Consider the following 12,655-nt stretch of genomic DNA (forward strand, 5'->3'; position numbering starts at 1 on the left):
GATTAGTCACAAGGACAAGATGTCGCACACAATTTATTGACAATGTGTCCGACAACTTGCTTACACACATATAATGGATAAACAACAAACAGTGCGATAAAGAAGATACACACGATATGGTTACCCAGTTTGGTGCAATACACCTACGTCTGGGGGCACTCTGCCAGTGGAAATGATTTCACTATCTTGTAGTCAATAGTACACGCAAGGTTTATATAGATTACAATCACCAAATCAATAAAACCTAGAGACTATTACCACCAGTGAATACCTAGCCAGGGACTCCCCCTGGATTTGAGCTCCGCCTCAATTCCACCATTCGAGCAACCGCCCGTGCTCGGATGACTTTCAGTCTACAACCGTTCGTGAGCCTTCAATCACGAGAACACATAACCCAACTCTCACAGACACTCAATCTTTCTGGAATAGTGTTTGAGAGAATACACTGCTATTAACAAAACACAAAGTCTCCCAATCCGCCGGTCTTGCACGTCTAGGAGCTCTAAGTATTTTATCAAAAGCGTCAAGGCTGCTAATGGGGATCGCATGGCTTTTATAGCAGCTGTACAGGCCTGGAAGTGTATCTAGGGTTTCCTTACCCAGCCTTAAACGAATATCTCATAATAAAGTCACCAGTGAGGCAATCTGTCAATACTGGAAACTTGCCTGAAATAAAGTCTGCACACAGGAGAGGAAGGATGTCTCACCAAAAGTAGGAGCATGACGACCGACATCTTTCCAAACAACTTGCACTAAAAAATAAAGCCAACATATAACGTAACAACACTGCTCAGTTCAAAAAATTAAGGGTACCCTTGGGTGTTTGTCTACCGGACTTATAGCAATTAATTGATTGGTCAAAGATTGTGGGGAACAAGTCTTTGATCTCTTTTGGGCCAATAGTGCTCGATTTTGTTAAATTGTTTTTTCAAACTACTTCGTCCACGAGTTCTGACACTCATTTGAGTGAGATGGTTTATCTCTCAAGAGAAAACCATTTCGTCACAACTTCCACACTGTTTCAAAATCATTTCTCTTGTGTCTCTATCTCGAAGAAAATTTATCTCTCTCGATCTGTAATCTTAGACCTAGCTCTATATTTTCGCAGAAACTTCTTGTTTGCGACAATGATTTCTACTCGCTGAGGATCGTCTACCACAAGTACCCAAAAGGAAAGTGCCAAGAACAAAGATTTCAAGGATGTTGTCCCTTAAAAGGTCACACTTAACAAACATGGAGTCAAGACATTCGTGGGAAAAACCCTTAAAAGAGTCAATGGTCAGGCCGGAGACTATTCTTCTTAGGGTCTACCTATAGACTTGAAAAATGATCTTCCTACTCATCCGGTTATGCGTGGTGTCATTGTGAAGGATAGTGGTATTCCGCCTTCTATTCCTAGAAGACCTCTGGGAATCGTTGATATCACAGGAGCTACTTCCAGCCCATCTTCCTCAAAATCTTACTTTCATGCAACCACTTTAACTACTGTTGAACCAGAGATTGTTGGTCATGGGGAACAAGGTTATCCCTCTCCTATTTCTAAAACTAGGGTTATAGTGAATCTAGGTGAGCCTGAGGCTCCTAGGAATGGTGTTGGAAAGCTTGGGTGGAGATGACTATGGGTTAGTTGTGTCAACAACAATAAATCTAGGTTTTAGGACTGACAAGTCTAAGAACATCAGCTCATCTCGTCCTGATGTGCCTACACCAGAAGAAATAACATCTACAAAGTCCCAATAGGATGGTCAGGGTACTGATGTGCATGTTAGCCAAGTAAACACTGATGATAACCGGACTCTGGCCCAGATGGACGCAGATGGTCAGGGTATAATTCTGAGGACATACTGGAAGGGATTCAGAAGACTGACTCTCAATACAAGGTCGTGAACACCATTTCTGAAAAAGACTTTGTGAAGGTCATGAGTGGTGACACTCCTAGCTCTGTGAAGACCCCTGTTGTTTCCAAAGGGAAAAAGATAAAGAAGGATGTTAAGTAGAAGAAGCCCGTTCAACTAAAGAAAAGAAAAAGTGTTGAAATTGAAGAACCTACTTCGAAGAAGAAGATGTTGAGCAGAAGAAGAAAGGAAATAATGTTGTTGACGAACATGTTGTTCCTGAAGATATGTCTGACTACGCCACCAACATCTTAGAAGAAGAAGAGGAATCAGAGAGAAATTTTGAAAGGAAAAAGAAGATTCAAAGGAATGATGCTCATGATGTTCCTTTGGATGAAATTTCTTTTCACTCACTTCAAGACGCTGGTCGGTGGAAATTTATGGTCAAAATGAGCGTTGCTCCTGAGTTTGTGTTGTCAAAAGATGTTATGAAGTTTACAGAGATCGTCCAATGCACTAAGGATGTTGATCTCATGATGACTATGACCAATAATGGTGTCTATCATGTCAAGGCCGTCAGGGAATTCATTGTCAACCTTCCAGAGAAGTGCATTGATTACCTGAAGGTTCATGTGCGTGGGAAGTGCATTGATTTTTCTCCCCAAGTCATCAACGACTTTCTTGGAAGGATCTCTCATTCTTCTGAGGATCTTCTTCCTTTTAAGATAGATCTAGTTAAGGAGATCTCTGGTAGAAAAGACAAAAATGTGTGACCAGGAAATGGTCTTTACCCTGCTTCTAAGTTGAGCTCTAAGTACTCTATTCTCCACAAGATTGAAGTCAAGAACTAGGATCTGGCCAAAGTAGGTGATAGCCCTGTAGGAGCCCCTTTTGCACATTCTACTGGCATTTCCCTCACTCTTGCTCAGTTCATCCATCAGAAGTAATCAAGCTACCTATTGCATATCTCTGATTGATGTGTGGTTTGATTCTCAAACAACACCCAGATGTTGTGACGGATGAGGAGTTGAAATATTCCCTAATATTTCATGGGAAGATCTCTTTCAGCTACAAGCTATTTCAGCTCCATCATGCGGGCGGACATCAGTAGGCCAACTCCATTCGCCTTCCTCAGCAATCAAGAGAGGAAATTCAAAATTATGACTCTTTGGTGTCCAAACATTTAATGCTAAGATTTCAAAATCATTGAATGAATAATCTTTGACCTAATGAGTCAACGATAATGATTTGTAACCTCTAGGCCTCATTGCATCTTGAAGACTAGTTCTCGCACATTGACCTGCAAACGTACACTCTTGACCACATCGACTAATCCAAAGTGTCCACATCAAACAACATACTGAACACATTAATTAGGCCAGGCTTTAATTGTTATGAGAATTTTTTATCTTCAAACTTCTCATTATTAAATTGGTTAATGATCAGTAATCTATAAATTATTATAACAACCGAGCCGGTCAAATACTCATAACCGTCTTAGTCCAATACTCATTGGGTTTCATTTAAATTGAAATCAAGTTGTTGCATCCTAAAAAAGGTCTTGATCTCAAACCCCCAAACCTTATTACTGTTTATCATATTCTATTCAGAACCTTGAGTGCGTCAATGTGCTTTGACCGAGGCAAAACACCTTAACCCTACTCTCACTCGCAATTTGTTTTCACCGATTTCCACATTGACACTCTAGCTATTTATGTATTGTCAAAATTCCACCGACCATAACTATTGCATTCATAACTTACACGGAATCTACACAACACAAGTATACTGCTACTGTGTTCAACAAACCCCTTGTTATATTTTCAATGAATTTATTAATAATTGATGGTAGATGAAAAAATCATTGTAATCAGGCACGAAGCCGCATAGTGCTCAGGGGGTGCTATAGACCCCTCAAAAAATAAATTTGCATTTTTTTCAGTTTTAAGTTTACCTAAAATATTTACAAATTAGCTCTGTCTCAACTTTTTTTCGCATATTAGCCTCTCATAACTTGAATTTCTGGCTTCGTCCCCTGATTGTAATGATGAATATTTGTTATTATTATTCAAATAAATGATGGATTAATAAGTATCTCAATATACTAATGGCACTTGCCAGTGTGGCCTTCTTTTTCCACCTCACTTCGAAGAATAGTCTTGATAATGCTCTTCGCATATTTACTCGACACTTCATTGTATGGTCAAGCTCCTTAATTCATCCTGCCACAGCATACATATTTGTTAATGCTGCAGGCATATATATGGCTCTTGCATCACATAAATTTCTAAATGTTAAGGAGTTATCGTCAAAGAGATTTTTTATTTTACAATGTAAGCGTTCACTATTTTATGTTTGGATTGCTTATAAAAAAAAATTATTAACTAGATAATAATAATAATAATAAAAAAATTAATTGAGAAATTAAACAATACATATTATAATGTAAAAGAATTGATTAACTAATAAAGTATATAGTGACCGCTTTACTTTATTATTATCCAACGTAATAAGATTTAAAGCCTACAAATTTGGTTTCCTTTTTGAAGCAAAAAAAAATCTGAGTAGGATTGATTTCTACTTTCCATAAACAAATCCGACTTTCCTTTTATTTTTCACGTAAGCCAAAATCACAGTACATGGCTATATATAGAGTCGCATAACCTGCATACACTACACAAGTCTCATATCACGATTCTCGCCTTTAGTCCTACTCGATGTTTCCCAGCATGGAATTCCAAGGAATCCCTAAACCCGCCGCACAATTCTTCTCAAGAAAACCGAGAATGAGAGTCTCTGCTCCCATAAAATACACTTTCACAATCCCCGACTACGACGACGATCGCTACGACCCCGAGTTCGACGAATCGCTCAGCTTCTATGATCCACCCAATATCGACGACTCGGAAAATCTCGAATATGACTCAGTGTCCAGCAAATATCGACCGACGAACCAACAAAGCCCTAACCCCGCCACAGAAATCGTTGACCTGGTTAGCAGCGACGACGACCACGACGACGGTGACCACTGCCCAGAGTTAATCAATCTACTCAGCGACGACGACGACGACCTCGAGCTTATCGATTTAGTCAGCAGCGACGACGACGACGACGAGCGCGAGTTGGCTTTCCGACCTCGGAGCCGAAGCCCTAATTTCACCGACTCGTTCAACGACTACGACCAGTACGGCTACGGCGACGAATTTGATGCACCGAACAACATCGACGACGACTTGATGGAGGTCGAGGAAGAGCGCGAGAAAGATGTCGACGGTGCTGACGTGGAGGATCTCGCCGAGAATGTGGAAGAAGGAGAGGAACGGGAAGTTGAGTCCGGGCCTAGTCGGAAACGACAGTGTCGTTGCTGGCCCAAGCAACCTTAGGTTTATGTGGAACACAAGTTTTTTACATGACTCATCAAACATTGGATGAACATGCAGTTTATGTTTTTATTATTATTATCATATATACATATATAATTTTTTTTTTATTATTCTTCCATTTATGTATGTTTTTTTTTCTTTGGCTCTTGTTGGATTAATCAAGATATGTAAGATAGATAAATAGTATTTGAGCTATAATTAAGATGCACTCCATGTTCTATAATTTGAATTTTATATCAAAGATCGAAGCATACCGCACAACTTTTCCATTTGACAAAACGTATTCCATAATATAAAACAATAACAATAGATGTTACAAGTTTGGAAATAATGTCATAATTTGCTAATACATATTGATTAACATTAACATGGAATAATAATAGCAAAAAATAGATATAATTTTATGTACTTTATTTCTCCGAGTACATATACATTTTTTGAGTTACAATCGCTCTAATAACAAGAGATATTAACATAGAAGAATTAAGTAATGAGACGGTTGAACTTGTGTTTAACCATTCAGATCGAAAGTGATTATGAGTAGAGGTTGAGATACACGCCATATGTGAACTAGGATTCACATCTGCCTCAACAACGTTAGTCATTATGAGTTCACAAGTCTACCAATTCTAAGTTAATATGCACTCCCTTAATCGTGTACTTCCAATACCAGCTTCCACTTTCCATCAGATTCTTTGCAATTGGGTCCAGTTTGACTTCCATGCCTGCCAACCAAACGACATAAATAAGTATAGATGTGTATAAACACGAGGTCACATATAAATAAGTTTGTACTGCAGAGAAATACCTGAACTTCCTGATGTAATCTTCAGCTTGTACCCATCAGGAACTTCAAATATATGATTGCCATGCATTGTTAAAAACGCAAGTTCCTTAATATAGATATTCATAACTAGCTCGTATGACAAACTTCTCTCAACTAAGAGAGAAACTAATCGCTTTAACGAAACATGTCTACGTGCCTGAATGGTGATATCTTTTGCCTCAAACTCGGCATTTCCGTGCAATATGATCTCACATGCCTCGTAGCGTTCAACGTTGTGCTTCCAATATATGTTGTCTTCGCAATTCCAGTTGATTCCCTCATTCATAACTCTCACATTCAGCAATTGTCGCGATCGAGCTTGAGTGTCGTCGGAACTAGATGAGCAGCAATTGGAAATGCAATTTCCAGGATACGCCATTGACGTTAGTCGGAATGCTCTGATACCATATGAAAGTATCATAAGGTTCCATCCGAAACCAAATGAGAGGAGTAACTCATGACCTTTATAAGTTGTTAGTTTCTATTCACTTTCAATATGGGATTCCTAATAAACGTTCACTTTGGTTGCATATTTAAATCTCATTTGAATCTTCTATCTTCGGGTACGTAGTCGTCGAGCTGAATCGATCACCGAGCTCGTTAGCAAACTTATACTTGTAATAAATCCATCAACGAGTTGATCCTATGATGAACTCGTCATCGAGTTGTTCCTCGAAATAGGCCGAGTTTACTTTAGATCTTCATATTGTTTCATTTAGGCTTTTGGTATTGGGCATGAGTTATTGAGCTTTTAAGTAGACGTAGTCTAGCACCAACAACCACTTTAGATATCTTATGTCCAAATTTTAGATTAACTAAATAATAGGAATTAAAAAATAGTCCAACTAGTTATTGAGTCATTAGCTACATAATAAAATGGTATTAAAATGTTTTCTTTAATTCGCTACAAAAAGTCTTTACTTTACATGACACAATATTTGATTTATCGCCGTATCGGCGTCGCATAGACTTTGGATGGCAGTTTATGTGTTGCACAAAGTGTGGACAAAAGCATGAATGTTTAAACGGGCAAAAGACTGCAGTAAATATTTTTGTTAACTTATATGTCTAATTTTAGGGGAAATAAAATCCAAGTCCACAATCAATGAGAATTGGATCCTTTGCGAGCAACTAATTATTATTATTATTATTATTATTATTATTATTATTATTATTTAAATACCATGATATAAGATATTGTCTTAGCTGAGAATTGTAATTCATGACTGAATTAGTGTGAAACACATCTTTTAGAATCCCATGATTATTATAATTGTTATTATTTTTATGAGTCATTTTCCCGTCCAAAAAATCTTTAGAATCCTCAACATTTTGACGCCTCTTCTTCACTTTGGACTAGGAGTTCTCATTCCTTCCTTCCACTCTAGAAACTCGGTGAAAACTCGTTCTCAATTATTCCTCTTCTTCACCTTGACATTACGCTAAAATTAACGTTAAGCGTCCTTTGGAGTTCAATGTTTATTTGTCTTTTTTCTAAGAATGTCTTAGGTCGAACAGAACATTATTATTTTTCATTCTTTTATGCCCAAACATTTTACAAGTTTCCCATATGTTTTGGTTTATTTTCTAACAGAAAAAATATATGTAAATCAATATAAGAGAGAAACTCTTGGTTCAGCATCCTCTAAGACTTTCCTGGGGTTATTTAAGCCATGTAATTACTAATTAGACATTAATTAAGGAGTGTAATTACTAATTAGACGTTAATTTAGTCATAACCTTCCATTACAAGCCATCAAATAGCTACCCAAAAAAAAAAACAGACACACGCACAAGTTTTATGATACAACGCTCAAAGAAAATAAATAAAACTAAAAGCTTCTCTCCTTCCATCCCCCAAAGTTGTGCCCACCGCGCTGCTCTTCCACCTGAAATAAAGCAACCCCTTTTACAATCTTGATAACAATAATTAACATTATCTATAATAAAGAAAGAAATAAATATATAAAACTGGTGAAATGAATCACCTTGTTGTTGTTGGTGAATTTCACGGAAACTTGAATCTCTCCGCGGTAGGAATTGTCGGAGTGAACGACGCTGTATTTGCGAGGATGTATCTCCGAGCTTCCTTTCTCCGCCCCAAGCGACAATAACTCCTCAACATAGATCCTGCTTCCACAATACCCAAACTTTACACACACACACACACACACATGTTATTTTGAGCCACAATATCTTAAGTCTCGTACGTGGCTTTGCCGATGAAATCGTCGGAAGAGAAGGTGTCTTTGTCGTGGATCTTGAGGGTAATCTTGTAATCTTGACCCGAGCCGGGATACTCGGCCCGGAAGTTGAATTTCTCGTTCCACTCCGGAGCCCCGCCTTGGCCTTTGACACACAACGATCAAGTGGTCAAAACTCAAAATTAAAGAGGCTAACACTAACACATCTGTAACATGTTTTGTTTTTAATTAGTAAACACTTTCTTGTAAAACCAACAAGTTAGGCCATAGTTTTGAATATCTCCACTTGGCCTTTGTACTTCAATTCAATCTATGTGGCATTGTATGTTATTTATTATTTATTGTTATTTTTAGTGCACACAACTACTCCTTTTACTTTATTATTTTTGTCAGCAAGCAACAAGAGCTTGGCGACTTGTCCAACCTTTTGACTTCGTCACTGAACAACGCAAAAAAATAGATCTAAAAATATCTCACGAGATTGGAACATATAATATGATTTTTTTTATGTATATTTTTACGACGATTTTCAAAGATATTTTTCTTTTTTTTTATTTTAATTAATCATAATTATTTGTGCAAAATAATGCATGAGGAAAGAATTAGTTACCTCCAGCCACGCTGGTCTTGTGTTCTTGGCCTTTGTATTCGATCAGGACATAAGGATCCATATCACCTGCCATGTTTTCAGAAACAAAGATTAGCAAAAATATTAACTGAAAATTATTTTTACTTTTATTCTCTTTGGTAGGATTATGAATTTCAGTGCAAGACAACATGTATAATATATAAAAACAAAGAATAACGTGGGATGTAACTGGTAAGAGGCTTTCATCACTTGCACTAAAAACCCAGAAATGAAATGATCAATACAGAATTAGAAAGTATTATAAAATAAAATAAAAATATAGAATTAGAAAGAAATGTACCAATAAAATCCGTGTCTCCAAGCCCTTTAGCTTTCAAAATCATGACCTCCATTATTCCCCTTGCCATTTTCTTCTCTCTTTCTCTCTCTCCTGTTTTACTTGTGTAAGTGTTGGAGGTGACGATGTAGGTGAGAGTATTGTTGATATCAAGGACGTGTATTTATATAAATTATTTATTAGCCCCTTTGAATTAGTAGTTTTTTTTTAAATGACTTTGAAGTTTTGAATTAGTAGTTGTTTGTGTATGTCACGTCCATCTTAATTCAAATTTACAAAAGTGTTAGAGCAAATTTTATTTTGTATCATGTTAGTCCTTTGTTAATTTCTCAATTGAAAAATCGTCGTGATTCAGCAATTTTGGTTAAGTTTACTCAAATTTTGAAGTATTTTATTCGGATTTGAAATTTCATTAATAGGAAGGTTTTATTTGTTGTCATTGCAATTGTAGCTGTAAAGGTTACCCATTCCATCCTAGCTGCAATATTTTATAGCTCGAAACTTTGCAATAGAATTGAAGACCCGATCGACTATAGCAACTATTTTCATACCAACATTATGTTTCAAAATATTATAGAGACCATCAAATTTTACACCTTATTTTAGAAGAACATAAGTTTGGCCTTGGACTAAGACCTTGCCCAACATGTCGATGTCAAGTTTTCAAGAGCCATAAAAGTTTCTCATAACCTTATTGATTGGGTTGCAACTAAAGAAAACAGACAAATTTTCCATATTTCCACAATTCATCAAGAATTGTTTGAATTTCTCCAATCCTTCATTCAGAATTTTGGTAAAATTGAGACATGAAAGGTCGAAGACATAGACCATCGAGCTACGATGAGCGTGACAATGGAAGTAATTCCCAAGAGGTGGCCTATTATGGCCCATTGATTCATTAATCAAGACCTGTCATTGATTCATTGACCTAGCCCAGAAGTACATCGAACCAAAGGAAGCAACCATCAAGGAGAGTAAGAGTTTTATATTTTCTTGAAAAAAAATCTAGGTCGCCTCCGCTATAACATATATCACATATGTGTACCTATGTTATTGCTGTAGTCTACTCACAAAAATATAACAAACAAATCTACATGAGACCAGCTACTATGAAGCAAAATATTCCTATGCATGAACAAACTCAAGTTCTAGTTCCACAATAATATCATGCATCATGTTTTTATAACTCAATATTATGATTAGTTTGTGGATGCACTCTATGTAGTGTGGTGCCAAAAATGTCAATTGGGGATATTATTGATTATGTGTGGCATGTTCTGTGTTTTAGCAAAATTATTATTCGACAAGTTGTTCAAGCGTAGTTCAAGAATCGTGTGGAACATATTATCTTGCATGTAGAAATTTAAGTCTTTGACTTTTTAGTTTCAGTTTTATCGGAGATACGATCCAATTTGAGAAATATTTTTATAGGATTTCGACAAAATCTTCTGAGGGTTTTGATTATCTAACCAACTTTAATTAAGTCTTTCAAGACGAATTTACTTCCTCTAAAATTTGGTTTTTGGTATCCTTCGTCATTGTATTCGATAGACACTTTGCATTCTATATATGTGTACCATACTACTAGACATTAGAGAAGATGGATACCTGAGAGAGAGTTTGCAAAGTCTAAGTTTAGATTGTACCTCTATTGATTAGTAGCTGGGTACTTTCCACTTTCGGACTTACAGCCCCAAGATTAGGTGTCTATTACCGAATCTTTGTGTCATTTATATTCTTGCTTTACTACTTGTTTTGTGATTGCTTTTTGTGTGATCTATAGACAGCAAGTTGTTCAACTTATTTTTCCAAAAATTATCATTAGTGAAAATCAACAAAATATTTATTTCCACCTTTTGTGTTAATGAATTTCAAATTACATAGATCCGTTGGATTAATTTAAGAGATTATGTATTTCTTTCAACGCTATGAAAGGATCTTTTCGTCAATTTTTTTTACACAAATCTCACCTTTGTTTTTCAATCAACATTAAATTTTGATATACATTCTAAGTAAATTAATTTTTCCAATGTACCATACTTAGCATGGCATAATCTACCATACAAAATAAATTAGAAAACTCAATCATATAAGTGTAAGATTTTTTTTTTATATTCATGGAAATCCAGAGAGAGATAGGGGGTGTCTATTACCGAATCTTTGTGTCATTTATATTCTTGCTTTACTACTTGTTTGTGATTGCTTTTTGTGTGATCTATCAGAAAGCAAGTTGTTAAACTTATTGTTCCAAAGATTATCATTAGTGAAAATCAACAAAATATTTATTTTCCCCTTTTTAGTTTATGAATTTCAAATTAAATGGATCAGTTGGATTAATTTAAGGGATTATGTATTTCTTTCAACACTATGAAATGATGTTCTCGTCAATTTTTCTTTAATACAAATCTCACCTTTGTTTTTCAATCAATATTAAATTTTGATATACATTCCAAGTAAATTAATTTTTCCAACGTACCATAATTAGCATGGCGTAATCTAGTATATGCCATAAATTAGAAAACTCAATCATATAAGTGTTAGAATTTTCTTTGAGTTCATGGCAATCCACAGAGAGAGAGAGAGGGGGAGAGAGAGAGAGAGAGAGAGAGAGAGAGAGAGAGAGAGAGAGAGAGGTGATTGATTGGGTTCCCTCAAGTGATAAGCAACATTCGCCTTTCATAGGAGAAGTTCAAAATTGTTGTATACACTAAGCCACTTTAATGCATGGCCGTTTCAAGTATTCAAATTAGTAGAGGCTACAACCGGGGTATGAAAAACTTTCAAGACATTTCAATCCAGTTTTAGAAATAAGAGGAAAATATTTTAGGAATAATGGTAAAAGTAGCTCACTCTCGGGGAAGTTAAGTTGTGCGATTTTATATGGAATGCAAAATGTACATCAGTATGATTTCAATCACTTTCCAAAATATAATAGAGCTTGAAACAAAGTTTGAGCTGCTTGCAGACTTGCAATAGTCTACAGTTCTTGTTGGTAGACATATTAATTCGCGATTATCGGTAGACAATACTCATACACGGTTATTGTTTTAATGTACACATCATTTACTTGTCTTCATGCGATATGTGTATATACACATTGCTATACGGAACATCCTTCAAATATATGTTTTCTCATAATGTTTATCACTATTAAATGTGATTTATATTTGATATTACCAACTCCAAATAAAATAATTTCAAACCTGATAACACTTCGCAAAAGATTTATCACTAAGTCAAAATGACAAGAAAGAATAAGACCATACAATAAAATCATTATTTAATATAAGATCATGACAAAGAAAAGGAAACATGAGCGTGAGATAATAAGAGTGGGAGGAGTTGAATTTAACCCACAATTTCATAAACCAGCGTGCGATTGCTAATACTTCAGTTTTTGTTTAACTACTAGGATATCGAGTATTAACATTGTACTATTTTTTCGTTCATGTTAATATAATGGATTGAACATCATTAATGA

General features: G+C 35.9%; 2 protein-coding genes across 2 annotated transcripts; both read right to left on the reverse strand.

Annotated features, from left to right (window-relative positions):
- Positions 1-5,640: 5,640 nt before the first annotated feature.
- Positions 5,641-6,344, reverse strand: LOC149379179 (UTP--glucose-1-phosphate uridylyltransferase 3, chloroplastic-like). Its single transcript, XM_089602305.1, has 3 exons — positions 6,201-6,344; positions 6,027-6,086; positions 5,641-5,943 (listed from the first exon to the last, which is right to left on the reverse strand). The coding sequence occupies exons 1-3, from the start codon at positions 6,328-6,330 to the stop codon at positions 5,831-5,833; spliced, it is 303 nt and encodes a 100-aa protein (XP_089458431.1). The 5' UTR covers positions 6,331-6,344; the 3' UTR covers positions 5,641-5,830.
- Positions 6,345-7,645: 1,301 nt separating this feature from the next.
- On the reverse strand, positions 7,646-9,301 carry LOC149379180 (16 kDa phloem protein 1-like). Its single transcript, XM_089602984.1, has 5 exons — positions 9,178-9,301; positions 8,859-8,924; positions 8,255-8,393; positions 8,033-8,174; positions 7,646-7,933 (listed from the first exon to the last, which is right to left on the reverse strand). Exons 1-5 carry the CDS (start codon positions 9,242-9,244, stop codon positions 7,877-7,879), a joined length of 471 nt encoding a protein of 156 aa, XP_089459110.1. The 5' UTR covers positions 9,245-9,301; the 3' UTR covers positions 7,646-7,876.
- Between the last annotated feature and the right edge of the window lie 3,354 nt (positions 9,302-12,655).

The sequence above is a fragment of the Urtica dioica genome, chromosome 12 (assembly GCF_054948205.1).
Source record: "Urtica dioica subsp. dioica isolate 48M chromosome 12, U.dioica_male_clone48M_v1_H2, whole genome shotgun sequence".
NCBI classification, from domain to species: domain Eukaryota; kingdom Viridiplantae; phylum Streptophyta; class Magnoliopsida; order Rosales; family Urticaceae; genus Urtica; species Urtica dioica.